At 41.0% G+C, this 16,926-nt stretch overlaps 1 protein-coding gene across 5 annotated transcripts in view; it reads right to left on the bottom strand.

The window, feature by feature from the left end:
• The window catches only part of FCHSD2 (FCH and double SH3 domains 2), a 142,390-nt gene that overhangs the window by 98,029 nt on the left and 27,435 nt on the right, over positions 1 to 16,926 (bottom strand). For all 5 annotated transcript variants that reach the window (XM_063432123.1, XM_063432151.1, XM_063432142.1 and 2 more), the window contains exon 3: positions 13,850 to 13,895. In XM_063432123.1, coding sequence (XP_063288193.1) covers positions 13,850 to 13,895 — 46 coding nt within the window. The remainder of the gene's footprint in view (positions 1 to 13,849; positions 13,896 to 16,926) is intronic.

Genomic DNA, 16,926 nt, shown 5'->3' with positions numbered 1-16,926 from the left:
TTCATACACATAATTTAAATAAAATCAGAGTGGATAATTCTCTTACTTTATAAAATCTGTGTTTTACATTATTTTTTTAACCCTTTTCTTTCCAAAGCAATATGTTAACTTAATGAATTCAATGTTTACTATTTATACAGCGCCAGCAAATTCCGTAGCGCTGTACAATGGGATCCTCTTAATATCTAGGTTGAGGGCAGTTTTTAATACTTGATACAGTCTCTTCCCAGATGCTCGCTGAACGCAAAGAATGGGATTGTTGTCTCGCATCCCCAGAGAGACAGCCAAGTGTTATTCAATTAAAATCAACTGTTTTTTTTTCCTCTAATATGATTACCTCCAGATTCACCAATTCATAGACAAATTATGATTCAATAAACTGATGTCTATGCGATATTTTGTTGCAAAGCAGATACCAAAGCACAATTAAGGGAAATCGAATTGTACTGCATGGGAATATTTCTACCAATTCCAGACATGGGTAAAGCCAACAACAGACAAAACTGAAGTCTTTAAAGAGGCTCTGTCACTTCGGAGTATTTCATAGAGACAGAGAAGTTACATTCAGGGGTTTTGTCAAAAGACAACCAAAGACAATGCTCACAATTAACGGACGGACACACAGTAATACATCAAAGAGTTACTCGTTTGCTTTTTACAGTTTAACATATAGAAAAATAAATAGTTTGAGTCAATGCCCTAGAAGTCAAAAAGTCAAACAACTGCCCAGGGCTTAGGATCAATGTCTAACTGAAAGCACACATGCTGGGCATGAAACAATTTCAATAAATAAGTCGGGGTGGGGGGTGATTTAAGTGCTGTATGGTGTACACACTAATGGCATCAAATGGCTCCTCTCACAATTTAACTAAAGAACATATATCGCAACTTCCAATGTCTACTCAAACCCCAAGGTCACAGGTTCAAGTGCCAGCAGGCTCAGCTCAGGCTTTCCTCCCACTGAGCTCGATATAAGATGTACCATAGTAGTTGGGTGATGATACCCCCATCCCAGAACACCCCTACACCATGGGGAATGGCAAGGCATCCTACATGTCAAAAAAACCCAATCTAATGAACTACTGTATGTATACAACCAGCACAATGGCAGTCGTAAAGGGACCGGGTGGCCCTATCACCTGGGTATGTTGGTTGTCACCACTGTCTATTACAGTCATAGCAAGCCCGCACACCATGCGGACTGTAGACACAGATCAGGTGCTTCTTAAAATGAACCTATCTATACGGAGATCTTCTGTAGCACCAGGGGGGTGTTGGACTCCTGATTAACCTGTTGGCCAACATACACCTGTGACTGAGCAGAACAGGTCAAGGTGAGGTTTGACAGACAGCTACCTGGGAGAAGAAATTAGTTCTTTCACAACCCCCTGCAGATACATACCTCTCCCCCTCCACTAAGTGTTCTCCAGCTGAGCATCAAACCGCTTATCTATTTCCAATATCTTCCTGTCTGATGAACAGTGTGGTCATTCTTGACAGACAAGTATCTTTTCCTGTAGCAATAAGCATATTTGTAACAAACGGCCGCTCTCCAGGCGCCATGTGCTGCTTTGCTCCAGCTGAATGATCACATCTTCCAAAATCATCAAAAAATGCCGATTGCGTGGTAATTTCACGAAACAAAAGATGTACATTGCCATTTCCCAATGGATGTGCCTCATGAGTGCAGATCGTAATCTTCTTGTGAAATGCTCAATATATACCTACGGTATCTAACCGTGTATGTGCAAGACTATCTGTCAAGGTTCCACCATTGAGGAGAACTTAGAATTCCATGTTCTACATTCACTCCTGTGACAGGGAGACAAAGGTCAAAGAAGAAAGATGGCAGTGCAGAAGGAGATCTTCATATAAAACTGATCTTTCCATTACCTTGTCTCTCCAGGTGCTACTGTTAAGACATCACTAAGCCCCATAAGTGAAATCCAATGACCCCAAAGTGACGGGTCGCCTAAGACACTAAAAAGCATTCCTCATAGACTATAGATGTTTCCGCAGTTAAAGTTTGTATATGTCGGTCTGCATACACTGTATACTGGAATCAGCTGGGAGTGTCAAACAACCTTTAAAACAAATTTATGCAGAACAAATCCTAAAATAGAAAAATATATTGTAAGAGCCATACTTAGTGTGAATTAAATTGAAGGGAAAAAAAAAAATTTGTTTAGACGCAAATGGTAGATCCCCAGGTGTTGAACTGCAGCTTCCATGATGCTCCGGCATTCAAAAGGGCTGCCAAAGCATCATGGTAGTTATAGTAGTTGAACATCCCCATCCCGGGATAAAACATTTGGCCAGTTCTGGTTTTAGAGGCTAGTTTACACTGAACCCATACAGTTCTCTAAATCCTCTGTCGAACCAATACAATAATTTCTATGTCTTAGGAGGCACAGAAAGCTATAGCTTTGTCTATAGCCAAAACTACATGGTTGGGGATAAAAATTGTGGCTAACCTGGTTTTCTTTGCAGCCTCTAATCTAAGCAAGCAAATCATCAAGCGGTTTTCCAAAAACGCAGTTAGACCTGACCTAGACCCACTCTAGAAATCAGCGTTGAGATCCAGAAAGGAATTAAAATCATGTGTCACTCTTTGCTCTCAAGGGAAAATGAACCGCAATCGTCAAGTCAGCAACGAAAGAGTAAAGACCTAATAGACAAGTCCTCAGCCTGCCTGGATCAGCAAACAAACGTGATCGCTATTTATAGAGGCTACGTCTTTGAATTGCTCAACTTTTTGGCATTTGGGCAAAGTTCTCATGCAGCACAGCCTCCCACGTCACAAACCCAAGTATAGAAATCTGTCAAACTGCATGAGACTGGAGAGGCAGCCAAATATGATTTCCTTGGGAATAAAGATTACATTATGAACAGCTACTTCGGAATTACAAACGCTTTATAGCTTCTTTATCGGAATGTGCATTTTTGGCGGAGAGACAGGCATGTTAAGAATTCCCGGGGCCAGTTGTCAAACAAGGTGGTATAATGTTCACCCTCTGAGCAAACACAATTTATGCAAGTTTACGGTGCACCCATATGGAACTGTGTGCAAATATTTACAGCACAGACGGTGAAAAAAAGTAAATAGAAAAAAATCTGCCCTAAACATGTTATTGTGTCGAGGTTACACCGTGTGTCTCCAAACAGCTTACAGGGCTATAGCATAGTCAGAACTTTTAGAAGCAAATATGTTTTTTGTAAGAAAGAGTTGAGGAGAAATGGACTCTACACGCTGAGACGGGTATTATAAAATACAGGATAATCCGTATTACAGGCTGGCGGTCTATATGAAACACACAAAAATCATAACAGTGTTTGGAAACAGTTTCATTCGTTAAGGTCTTTGGAGGCATTTACCTGTTGAAATGATCTCATACATATCATATTTTGGGTATATATATATATATATTTTGCTTAAAGGAACATTTAGAGCACCATAACCACAACAACGCACTGTGATACTCCCCCTGGCCCTGCTCCCCCCATCACAAGTAGTTTTAGAATGTCTTATTTGGCGTCTGCCAAGGGGCGATCTCACCCTCCACTACCAGAGGGGGAAAGCCAAAAGCTCTCTGATCTAAGCATAGTTTAGGTGAGCCAATGGAAGCTCCTGCGTAGGATCTTTCAGCTCTCCAAAGGAAGTAGTGGATGCAGGGAGCAGCGCTCAGCGCCCAGGTAAAAGTCACACTGTTTTAAAATTGTCTGACTACTTACCATGAGGAGCACCAGAACCACTACAGCAAGCTGCCAGTATCCATGGTATGCAAGTATCTTCAAACCACTCAAAAAAACAAACAAAAAAAAAACCGTGCTTTAGCACAAATTGGATTTATTGTAGAACTGTAAGGGGAAATGCAAAACGCAGGACTAAATAGAGCAGCTGGGGAATTTTTGCAATTGTTTTGTATTTTTGATGTAACATTTGTAATTCAGAGGCTAATTCTGCATAATTCCCAGTTTAGAAAATAAATGACAAACAGCAGAATTCTTCTGGTCCGTAATGCAGCCTGCGTCATGGAGCGTACCACCTGTGTGCAGACATGTTTAAATGGACCGGGTGCAAACTGTAAAACTAGTTTTCTAGGGACCAGGCTGGATTCTGAAAAGCTCTTCTTGTCAGCAGAGCTGCCTATTGAGCTGGGTGAAAGCAGCCCTTCTTTGCCCAGTGCAGAGAAGGTGATTGCTCGCAGGGTCATTTGCCTTTCATGAAGAATTTGGAAAACATTCCTGTGGCTGAGCAGTGACACTACATCATAGTGGCTCCTTTCTGCAAAGAGGCTGCACGCCTATATTTTGATTGGGTGGAGCAATGAAGCAAGAGGAGGTTCCGCTTGCGACATACAAGGATGCAAGTGTGTCCAAGAACAAGCGAAACACTGTCACTGGGTCATGGAATGAAACATCCGTGTAAAAATCATACTTAAAGCGTGCACAAAAAAAAACGATTACAATCAGAGAGCAAGAGAGAGAATCATAAATAGGGGGAAATGGAGAAAGAGGGGATGAGAGAGAATGGCGGGGGGGTGGGATAGAGGGGGGATGAGATAGGAAATCAGAAACGGGGAGAGATGGAGAAAGAGGGGATGAGTACTGTACGCAGTACTAGAGACCGTATCTTCAGAAGGATATTGATACCTTAGAGAGAGTTCAGAGAAGGGCTACTAAACTGGTTCATGGATTGCAGGATAAAACTTACAAGGAAAGGTTAAAGGATCTTAACATGTATAGCTTGGAGGAAAGACGAGACAGGGGGGATACGATAGAAACATTTAAATACATAAAGGGAATCAACACAGTAAAGGAGGAGACTATATTTAAAAGAAGAAAAACTACCACAACAAGAGGACATAGTCTTAAATTAGAGGGACAAAGGTTTAAAAATAATACCAGGAAGTATTACTTTACTGAGAGGGTAGTGGATGCATGGAATAGCCTTCCAGCTGAAGTGGCAGAGGCCAACACAGTAAAGGAGTTTAAGCATGCGTGGGATAGGCATATGGCTATCCTAACTATAAGATAAGGCCAGGGACTAATGAAAGTATTTAGAAATATTGGGCAGACTAGATGGGCTGAATGGTTCTTATCTGCCGTCACATTCTATGTTTCTATGAGAGAGAGATATTTTGTATTGATTTACCCAGTTTATTCCTGACATATTATGAGAGCCAGATTCACTCTCCTTAGCAGTTTTGAGAGACGCTCAGTGTTTCCATGTAAAATAACAGATCTTACAGCTGCATTTTCAGTAGACTTTTTGTCCCCACAGTAAAGCCTTCTACATGCAAACATTTGGTAACAACTCCAAACATCTTCACTCTCAATAAATTGTTGACTGAGGTCTGGCGGTTGTGTCAACAAAACAAGTGCCCAACTTTAGAGCTTCTGATGGAGTTGTACTACATTACCCAGAATTCCAAGAGCTGCAGAGCTACATTCAGATGCCTATGATTTACAACAGTTACACAGCTCAGCTTGACTTGCAATGATTGGCTCATTGTAGCTCTGCAGCTCAACTACTCCTCTTCCTACTGGATGGAACAAACCTCATAGCCAATGGAGACTGTCCGAAAGACTTGCAGATATTTAACAATTTAAAGGGACATGCATCACATTAAGATACCGGTCTCATTTAAAAGCTTTGGATTTTAGCTTTGAATGAGACCGTCACCTCACTCTGCAGGTTCAAAAAAGTAGGTAAATATGACTTTATGTTTGCATGCTTCTTCTTTCTTATGCTGTCCACACCCACTCCGGGGGGACACTGATCTAACCAATCAGTGTCCTATCCCTAGGAATGTTGAAAACGTGCATTGGGCATGGCTGACAGATTTACATATGTGCAGTTGGAAGATCTTTTCACTTTGCAACATTCTGACAGGGGAAGAAGAGAGGGTGTTTGATCAGTTATTCTTAGTGTTCGTTTCTCTCTTCTGACACCACAATGGTGCCCTGTTTCTGAAATGAGTGGACTGGTCATAAACGGATGGGTAAAAGGGGGGTGGGGAAAACTCCCCTAGATGCGAGGTGTGCAGAATTGTGCAAATGTTTATTTCTATATTTTTCAAAATGTTTCTTGCTTTATTTTCGTTTGGTTTTATATCCGCCATTGCGGTATGTTTGCTGGTTTAAAAAAAAAAAAAAAAAAAAGTAATTGTCAAATGATGCATGTCCTTTACATTTTTAAACAATATGTGTTTCCTTTAAGAGAACACAGTTTACTCGGCAGAGTGTAGGTTAAAGGATCACTTTAGGGTCAGGATCAGAAACATGTATTCCTGATCCTATAGTACTAAATCCACCATTTAGGTTGCTTGCCCCCCCTTAGTCCTCCTATAAAAGTTTCAAACTCTGCTTATTTCAAGCGCTGCGCGCCCCATTTGTGACATCATAGACATGGAAGATTTTTTGCCAATCCAATGCTTTCCCATAGGGGGAGGGGCCAAACGCTGTTGGCCAATCAGGACCTCCTTATAGAGATGCATTGAATCAATGCATCTCTATGAGGTAAATTCAGCGTCTCCATGCAGAGTGTGGGGACGCTGAACGGCAGGGCTGCTTACTGTGCAGCCCTGAGCCAGGAAGCACCTCCAGTGGCCACTTGGAGGTGTCCCTAGGGGCAATGTAAACACTATTTTTTCTGAAAAGGCAGTGTTTACATGAAAAAGCCTGTAGGGAGCTATTATGCTCACCAGAACAACTACATTAAGCTGTAGTTGTTCTGGTGACTGTAGTGTCCCTTTAAACTGCTTTGACATCAAAAGTTTAGAACGAGAAGTCCTCCCAACTGTACAAACACGGGCTGGAACCATAGTGTTTGCATTACAGGTGGATGGACATTATTAACTAGAAGTGACACTTTTACAATGTGACACTTTCCCAGCAGTCAGTAGTTTGTTTAATTTCTCCCATTACAATAATAAGATAGAATGACAGCTACCTGGTTTATTTCCCCCAGAGCTCCACGTGCCAGGACATCGATTTACTTACTGCAAAGTATTCCGGTGGCTTGCTCCTTGTGAGAATGGTCTTAAACTGTGCAGTTTCTTTGCCAAAAGGATACCATTAAAGATATAGATGCATACCCATTTTTGTGTTATTATTAGCATGATTGTGAGAGACGCTTTATTCACACTTTGTGGATCATGTAGCCAACATTCACTGATAAATGCCCAGGGTGCTCCCAACTTAATGGTCGTCCCCTATCTATCCATCCATATTGAGCTTTCCAGGCTCCCGTACAGTCCCTGTGAAGAGGACATCATAGAAAGACTCTGATAGAAGCATTAGGTCTGTTTATCTGCCAGGTGAAGATCAGCTCAGGAGCAAAGAGGATGGTACCACTTCTGTTCAATATACCGCTATTTGGGCTTCAAGGAAGCCGTACCTTCCTCTTCGCGCTGGGCCACAAAGCAATCTGGATGTGAACTCTCCTAATTAAAGATACAAAGTTAATAGGCCCGGACTCCGTATGGAACTTTCAGGGCACGCGCATCACTTTTCACATATACACAGAAAAACGTATACATGAGGGTAACCAAGAGCAGATATAGTCAATGTGTGGGCACCCTCTAATGATAACATTAGGCAAGAGGCACTGATTGAGCTTTCTATTTTGAAATGGTGTTTGACTTAACCCATTATGGGCAATGATGTAGAATTCCATTGTCACACGTTAAATACCTTGGCCTGGTTGGTGGGTATACTGAACCCTGCCAATGGGCAGGTCAATACTGGTCCTTAATGGGTTAATACCGACTCATTGCTGCCTAAACACACAGCACTTTATAGAGGTCCAATGGAAAGAAAAATAAAAGAATTGATAAGGGAATTAGAAATGTAAGGTCATTTAAGCAGCTGAACTGGGATAAATGGCAGAATTGAAAAAAACAAAAAGTCACTGCTTAGTTTCACATTTACAATTGGCTTGAGAAAAGTCCCCAATATAATGAATAATCTCCATCAGGTTAAAGGACGTTGAAACGGTTTACATTTCTGGGTATTAAACATTCACACTACATGCACGTTAATATAAAGCAGACAGATTCTATTGAAAACGTTTGTTCTGGATCGACCACCTACAGCAGCTCTGCTTGTTGGTTTTTAATGATTTAATGGGCTGAGATTCCCACTTCGGAAGAAACAGCTTGCCAGTTTGGTATAGAGGGGGTTAACAAGCATCCAAGCTTTAAAGACTAAATTTGGGATTCTGTGTCTGTTTTCTCCACCCAGGACAGACCTTAAGACAGCCAAAAACACGGAGAAGCAGATCCAGTATGTAACACCCAATAATAGGAAAATGAGGCTGGCGGGGCCACACTGTACTGTTACTTTTGGATTAGAAGAGACATTCCATCTCTGTAACAACAAGCACTGCACAGCTCCAGCTCAGCTCTCTGGTTACAGCGTGCCTGTATACGGCTACTGTGGGGTGGACTGGACATGGCTACACGTACACTGAAAGTCACTACCCCAACCATGACTAAAGGCACGATTCAATGCTTTCCCATGGGGAGTTTGGACGCACGTGTGTTCCCCAATGCTCCTCTATGAGAAGCACTGAGCATTGGAGGAGGTGGTCATACTGCCTCTATGACACTGCGGGAGGCGGAGTGTAAACCGCGCTGAAGTTTCAGCGCTGGAAAAAGTTGAATAAAAATATTTATTTTATATGGCGGGGGGGGGGGGGGGCTGCTTTTAAATAGAGAGGCAACAGCATTAGGAATACAGCTCTGTGTTCCTAAACCTTTAGTGTTGATTAAATCAGATATTGTTTATTGGTTTATTTTTCACTTCTGCATAACTAGTGTCAAATCCACCTGCCCTGACAGGCCAAGACTGTTGTTGGAGTGCCCTATAAAGTGAAAGGAGTATTAACAATGGCAAACTAACCTTTAAAAAAAACACGTGAAACTATTATTTTTTATTTTTTTTTAAATAAAACTTAATTTACAGAAACTTAGCCATTAAATTATTTTAGATGTGATGTGATATTGTTGTTTATGTGAGGTCAGAGTTTTACTTAACAAGGATACGACAAAATAGAGTCAATAAACATTTCTGAGCTTGCAGGGATGACAAGCCGTGTTACTATGAGAAATAATGACTATATTTAGTACATTTTAGGAGTGTGTGTCCCACTTTGGCACTAAAATCGTAGCAAATTAATGCAATAGTGAGACAATTTTGAGACATAAAAACATATTGAGACTGACACCTGTTACCTCTATCATTCACTCCTACTCCATTAGTTCTCTATCATCCAGTGTCCTCACCAGTCATCTCCAACATTTCCTTCTTCTCCACCAGTCAATTCGATCATCTCTTGTCCTCCATTAATCACCTCTCTTATCTCTTCTTATCCGCCAGTCATCTCCATCATTTTCTACTACTTCAACAGTTATCTCTATCATCCCGTGTCCTCCACCAGTCATCTTTATCATCTCTTGTCCTCCAATCACCCCTCTCATCTCTTCTTCTCCACCAGTCATCACCATCATTCCCTCCTTCTCCACCAGTCATCACCATCATTCCCTCCTTCTCCACCAGTCATCACCATCATTCCCGCCTTCTCCACCAGTCATCACCATCATTCCCGCCTTCTCCACCAGTCATCACCATCATTCCCTCCTTCTCCACCAGTCATTTCTATCATCTCTTGTAATCCACTAATAACCCCTCTCATCTCTTCTTCTCCACCAGTCATTTCCATCATTCCCTCCTTCTCCACCAGTCATCTCCATCATTCCCTCCTTCTCCACCAGTCATCACCATCATTCCCTCCTTCTCCACCAGTCATTTCCATCATTCCCTCCTTCTCCACCAGTCATCTCCATCATTCCCTCCTTCTCCACCAGTCATTTCCATCATTCCCTCCTTCTCCACCAGTCATTTCCATCATTCCCTCCTTCTCCACCAGTCATTTCCATCATTCCCTCCTTCTCCACCAGTCATTTCTATCATCTCTTGTCCTCCACTAATAACCCCTCTCATCTCTTCTTCTCCACCAGTCATCACCATCATTCGCTCCTTCTCCGCCAGTCATCCCTACCATCTCGTGTCCTCCACCTGTCACCTCCACCAGTCTCCTATATAATTGGCTCCCTTTCCACCAGTCTCCTATATAATCTCATATCCTCCCCTATCTATATCCTATAGTCTTTTCTTTAGAGGGGAGACTTCCATGCAAGTCTCTTTCCTGCCCGTCTCTACAGTCAGACCCTTCTTCTACATTAATCCATCCTATCCACCTCTCTTAATAACAGCCTCTACTATCCAGGCTTAACACCATTCTCTCCTATCCACATCTCATATACCCACCTATACCACAATCCCCAATATTCATACTCAATGCCAGCTTCTCATCCCCTTAGAACAGAGAAAGATCGAGGAAAGCAGCAAAGTGAATGGGGAAGACGGGTGATATGTACAGAGCCAGCAAAGGCAAAGCAGAGGTATGGGAGGGCCAACACAAAGCCGGCATGTGTAAAGCAGTTCCAGTCTCGCATATTAACCTACAGCACAGTCAGCAACACAAAGCAATGAAAAACAAAGCATTGAGAATAAGAGGTGTGCTTCAGGGTCCAATTCAGCTCTGACAGTGTAATAATGCAGCATGCAGATATGCAAATCACAGACACAGAGATCTGAGCAGAACATTTAGCACCAAGTTACAACCCAATACAGATTGCATTTATATCTGAATACGCTGATGTGGTTTATCACACAGAAGCGGACAGACATGTCCAGCGCGTCACTCGAGACTGAGCAGGTTCTTGTGACTGTAAACATATGTCAGCAATCTGCAGGATGGCATATGACATTAACAAGAATTTGCATGAAACAATCTGTGCTAATTTCCGGAACATATGGAGAAACATAGTGACATGAATACATGGTAAACAATCAGATTTCAGAATTTGATTATTTAGATTGCGTTAAAATGTATAGATGACCATAGTGGGAAAAGTAATCTCTACGACAGTAAATAATTATTGTGGGCAGTAGCACAGAAATGGTGAATATAAAGTAGCAACACACACACACGGGGGTCATTTTAATAGCACAGGGAGACAAATTTAAATCTTCAGCTAGAGGTTAAAAACTTTAGATCATGTCCATTCGGGCGCATTCAGTAGCCACTACACCTCCCAAATGCAATAGATTAGTCACCATTTAGTAGATACACAATAATGAAAATGTGCATTTTTTTTCATTGATGGTAGATCGAAAAACAGCTTGCAAAAGTTGAAAATGTCTTGCCTGCAGCATTTGCCAGCCCTCCCCTTCAATCCTCGCCCAGACTTTCCGAGGCTGCCCAATCACAGACTTTCCGATGCTGCTTAATGAGAAGTGTGTGCAAGGCAGGTGCTCAGGGCAATTGCTACCTCTTGAGTTTATCTCCACTGTGTTAACGAAACCAGGAAGTAACAATACCAGTTGTCTGCTTGACATCCAGGGGGTGTAACCAGGTTAATTTATACAAGTGCTAATTTCCCTTGAAATCTGCACTTATTGTAACATGAAATACAGAGGAAACACTAATGGCATTTCAGGTTATATTGTTATAACCATTTATTCCTACAGAATCAACAATACACACACTGCTAGTAAAAAGGAAAGGATATCACAAAATCTCAATCTGATACAGAATGCGTGGGGCCTGGTCGCTTTCTCATGGGAACTGCAAAAAAATAAACAAATGATGGGTGGGCAGTGTTTTATATTAAACATTAATAAAGTTCTGAGCCAGATGACCCGATGTTTCAATGTCAGAATTGCTCTAACAACTACAAGATCATATAATCATAAAAAACAAAACCGGCTAAAATTCTATAATGCACTAAAACTTAAATTATGGTACATTGACAATTTAAAGAGAGTTATTCCAACCGAAGCAGTGTTTCCATGAAATATTGGTTTTGGTTAGAGCAACCAACCTTGCCTTATCCTGGTACCAAAAAAACTTAAAATCAACCCAGGAAAACTAAAGCTAAAACCATTGGACTCCTGTTGACAGAATTCATATTAGCGAGCGCAGAACTCTTATACCGGGCTTGCTAAGGACACCCCGATGAAGCTGCTGAGAGATGGAGTTTCACCTCCAGCAGCAAAGTAGTTAAACAATACATGTGCAGCATTTATATTGATAATATACACACAAACACACACACTTTGCCTGAAATACAATGATGTATACATATACAGCTAGGTGCCAAAAAGTTTGTAGTGAGTCCAAATACTATACAACTACAAACAATGCAAACAGGAGAGTAAAGCAGTACAGTCCCGACTGGTTTGCGGTCATTGATTCTTTTGAATCACAGCCCATGCGGTGTTTAAAACAGTGTCACACAATGCCAGTCTGTGCTAATTTGCATGTCAGGTTGTGAATTCTGGGATAGCTGGGAAAACATGATTTCTTAAAGGGGTCCTTTAAGAAATCATGTTTTCACAGCTATCCCAGAATTTGCAGCCCATGTCATTCCCCAAACAACTGATGCTCGTTAGATTTAATCTATGCATTGTTCTGGCAGTTTAGCAAATGTATAGATTAGGAGAAAAACCTACCGGTATATAAAAAGGCATGTCAAAGCATTGGTGGACTAGGGAGATCAGAAAATACCTCCCTCTGCTCTCCTCCAATAGCAGCTACCACAGTTAACAATCGCTTGGTGATATCCCTGGTTCAATATAGTGTGCGCTGGTAAACTCGATACGAGCAGAAACAAGTTATATTATTGTCAGATGGATCCTAAATTAAATGATTTTCTTACACATAATAGATGCTTACAGTTTGCCCCAACCTACCACAGTAAAGTACCCATCTGTGAGGGTTTCACAGAGTGGCACAGTGTTTAATGGACACATACTACTCTTACTGGAGGTGGTAAAGGGGTTAAAAAACAAACAAAAACAAAAAAACAAGAATCTGCGGTCATGAAAAAAGCAGGAATATATTTAGCACACTGCTCAGAGCAGAGATGAATTTCCTGGAATATGCCTTTAACCCCTTAAGGACACATGACATGTGTGACATGTCATGATTCCCTTTTATTCCAGAAGTTTGGTCCTTAAAGGGTTAAACACAGTCCTGTTATTTGATTTTTAGTGATATAATACGGACTATGTGTAAATCACAACAGAACCAAGCTGAAACCCTCCAAGCAAGATTCACACATGGAGCTCAAAAGGAAATACGGAAAGAGAATTATTTTCCATAAACACAGAGTAATATATAGTTCTGGATTATATTAAAGCCACGTTTCATAGTGCCCGGTTTGGGTTGTATACATCCCAAAAATGTACAGATTCCATTGGACCAGTGCGAACTAGATTTTTAAAATTTTCTTCCTTCTGCTGACCCACTTCTGATAACACCAGGGCACAGTAACCAGAGAACGCAGTATGAGCGCGTTTAAATCCGCTCACAGCTGCGCGGGTCCTTTCCAGGAATGACTGCCTATTGAAATAGGATTGTGCCGCATTCTCTATTCAGTTAGCCGTTTGGGAAGGATGCAACCAGCTGACATGCCCCCTTTTTTGGGGCCAACACCCTGCCCCATTTTAGAAGTAACGCTCTTTACGCCAATGGCTTGCTTACATACATCGTAGATTTGGGAGACATGACACAGTCAAGCCAAAACGATTTACCGAAAAACAAGCCAAGTAACAAAAAACCTTCACGGACCAACACAAATTCATGACAGAATTCCAAATCATACAACACCACAATTTAAATCACAACCAACACCCATTATAAACATTTGCTCATTGAATAGGGACAGAACATGCATTGCTAAGATTATATTAGAGATCACAGATCTGGTCTTACCTGGGCGTACTCCCTTTCCACTGCAGCCTTTTTCTGACTAAATGTCCTGAATGGGAAAAGAGAAGAAAACGCAATTATTAAACACTGGAACATACAATAAAGAACTGTACCAACCAGGTCCTCTTCTGACCCAGAGAAGAAAAGTCTGCACTGCAAGTTTTATATCAGCTCCCATGACTCTGAGCCAGTCTTTTAAACAGGACAAGTGAACAATATTATTAAATTCAAAACTTAGATCTTTTTATACTTTTATTTGGAAACATCAGGCTGTATCATAAGACAAGCAGTTCCTATGTTATCTGATGGTATCTTTGGATTGTGTTGGAATTTCAATGAAATTCCAACACAGTCAGGATGAGTATTTCGTAGAGATTATATCATTATGAGATACTCAGAAGCGACAGAGCCATTTTAAGCCAATGTGCTAAACTGGAAATCATGGAGAACAGACATTGCAGGAAATTAGTGGCAAGTTAGTACAGAACAGCCGAGCCTAGAAAATCTACAGAGTTTTTTTCCCCCTAAGTCCGCTATCCTAGCCTACAATTTGCAATTCTATTGTCCGACCCTCACGGCTCCTGGTTTAGTGTAAAGACCAGTATAATCGTAATTGGTGTTTGTTGTGCAGATAGTAGTTAAGAGGTTAATGAAAGCTGGCCAACAGATTATTCATAAAACAGCTCATATTGTCCAGAGAGTTAACATTGCAAATAAAAATACAGGATATTAAAAGGAGCACCAAGCCAGCAAACTTAGCCCAGAAAACAGGAAAGCAAGGAACACAGTCTTCTATCTAGAGGCCTATTGCCCCCGCTCTCGCATTGACGGTTACCTTACTAAGGACAATGCCAAATAACCCTTGGTGTTTTCTAGAGAAGTGGGATAAAATCTGGAATTGTCAACTTTATTCTCAGTGAACACGCACAGAAACAAATTTAGAGGCAGTCATAGATAAATGTGACTGAGAGGCTTTTAAAATAGTGGATTTTCTTCTGGAAAATCCAGAACCTCTCTACAGCAAAAACAATAAAATCCACGGTGACCGTGCCAGGAGTATGCAGACGTATTTTTACATAGACATGAATATGTAATAAATAAAAATAGATGCATTAAAAAAAATTAAAAATCTGCACTTTCATACATAACCCGTATGCATCAGCCACCTCTTACAAAATATAATACTTGAATTGGTTTTATTCTGGGACAAACTGTTGAATACAGAGCTAGTGCCGGGGTTCCATCACATCTAGAGCTATTTCTAGAGGAATTTCTGGAAAGCAGGCCACAATATTAGCACTAGATTTAATCTGGACAACGAATGCATCTGGACGATTAGTGCAGGTTCAGCCAGGTTAGCGGAATTCTGACCGGAATTCCATCTGGACAAAATTTGTTAGTTAGAGAATTGAGGAGAATTTGTTTAACCGGACATCAATGCTGACAATAAAAGATCTTGTCATTAGATTGGGTGGTTCTGTCTCCCATAAATGAAGAAATGAACTGAGAGATTGCAATAGCATGATCTAAATACCAAAACCACTTCATTAAGCCAACATGGTTTAGGTGCTTAGAAGGTCTCTAAAGTGGACGAACTTACACCACTATATCCATGACATTCCTGCTAAGATGTATAAAGAAAATAGATTGATGCAGATATTATTGGCATTATTTTAGTTCCAGCTCTCTGCTGTACATTGCCGAGTGTTGCACTTAATACACAGTCCCGAACAGTTAAAGTTTTGGCTTCTGGGCACTAGACTCAAAACCTTCTGATTTGTTTTGCCGGACTAAGTTTTGCTATTCTTTTTAGCCACTGTATGCAGGAGGTTAGCTTTGATACTTTATGTTTGTAGGTCTCCTATCCTCCACAGTTGAGGTGGGCAAATTTAGACCCCCAGATGTTTCAGAACTCCAACTGCCATCATGCCTTGCGAGTCTTTAGAAAGGAAAAGCATCCTGGAGGTTAAAATTCGATACATCTGGAGATCTACCGTTGGCTCATTCCTGCTCTTCAGGAGCAGAAAAACAAACAAAACGCGATTTACAAATAATTAAGAATGGGTGGCTGGCTCCGTAACCCAGATTCTGAATATCCACGCTGAAAGATGTAGGTTTGAGGTTTAGAAGAATTAGCATTTTGGGCAAGGCCCAGTATTATTCTTCATTGCACTCCACATTTCAACAAGCCAGGCCACTGTCTATAAAAGAATTGGAAAAAAATGTTTCGTGAAAGTCCTGTAGAAGCACACAATGCATTGAAAAAGGGTTAGTGCATGTAATATAACGCTCTACACAAGCCAATAAGTAAAGTAATGTGACAATACTGTCACAGAACACAATAAGAGTATTAAAAAGACAAACATTCTATTAGCTAGATCAGGAGTGCCTTTAACCTCGCATAAGCCTTCAGCAAGTCAAATTCAATGTATATTTAACGCTCACAGACCGCAAGATTGTGAACATGTGAGACGGGTTAGCGCTAGATACTATTCCATTAATAATTACATGTATTTGCACATGGCGGACTTGCCGATAAAGGCTTCAGTCAAGGACTCCAGAAACAGACATTAACTCTTGTAGTCAAGGCACGAACAAAATACTGTATTAAATAGAGGCGACAAACAACAAACACCCAGCTGTGTTAGTTGTAAGACTTCAACACCCATCATGTTTTGCCACCCCCAAAGAATTGCAGCTCTACAGCTGTGAAGGAACAGGGTCTACGTTCTGCATGACCAAATCAAGAGTCAATGCCAGGAGTATCCGTGATCGGATACTTAGAAATAAAGTATTTTGTCACTCGGTTTCTGAGATTCAGAGAGTTGGAGTTATCACTTGATCGAGTAAATGGCCGATAAGTTACATTGGGGACGAGGGTTCTCTAGGCAAGCCATTTGTTATTGTCGTATATCTCAACTGTGCTGAGCAGTAAGATTAAAGAATCACTATCAACGAGATAAAATAAAATAAAATTGATTAAAACCAAAAAGGTACAGGGTTTCCTGTAACAGAGCTGACACTGGAGATAGACATTGACAGACATCCGTCCCGATCATACTACGACCTAGAAAACCAAG

Source organism: Pelobates fuscus, chromosome 1, assembly GCF_036172605.1.
Source record: "Pelobates fuscus isolate aPelFus1 chromosome 1, aPelFus1.pri, whole genome shotgun sequence".
NCBI classification, from domain to species: domain Eukaryota; kingdom Metazoa; phylum Chordata; class Amphibia; order Anura; family Pelobatidae; genus Pelobates; species Pelobates fuscus.
The sequence above is the reverse complement of the archived record's forward strand: the minus strand, read 5'-3'. Positions and strand labels throughout refer to the sequence as shown.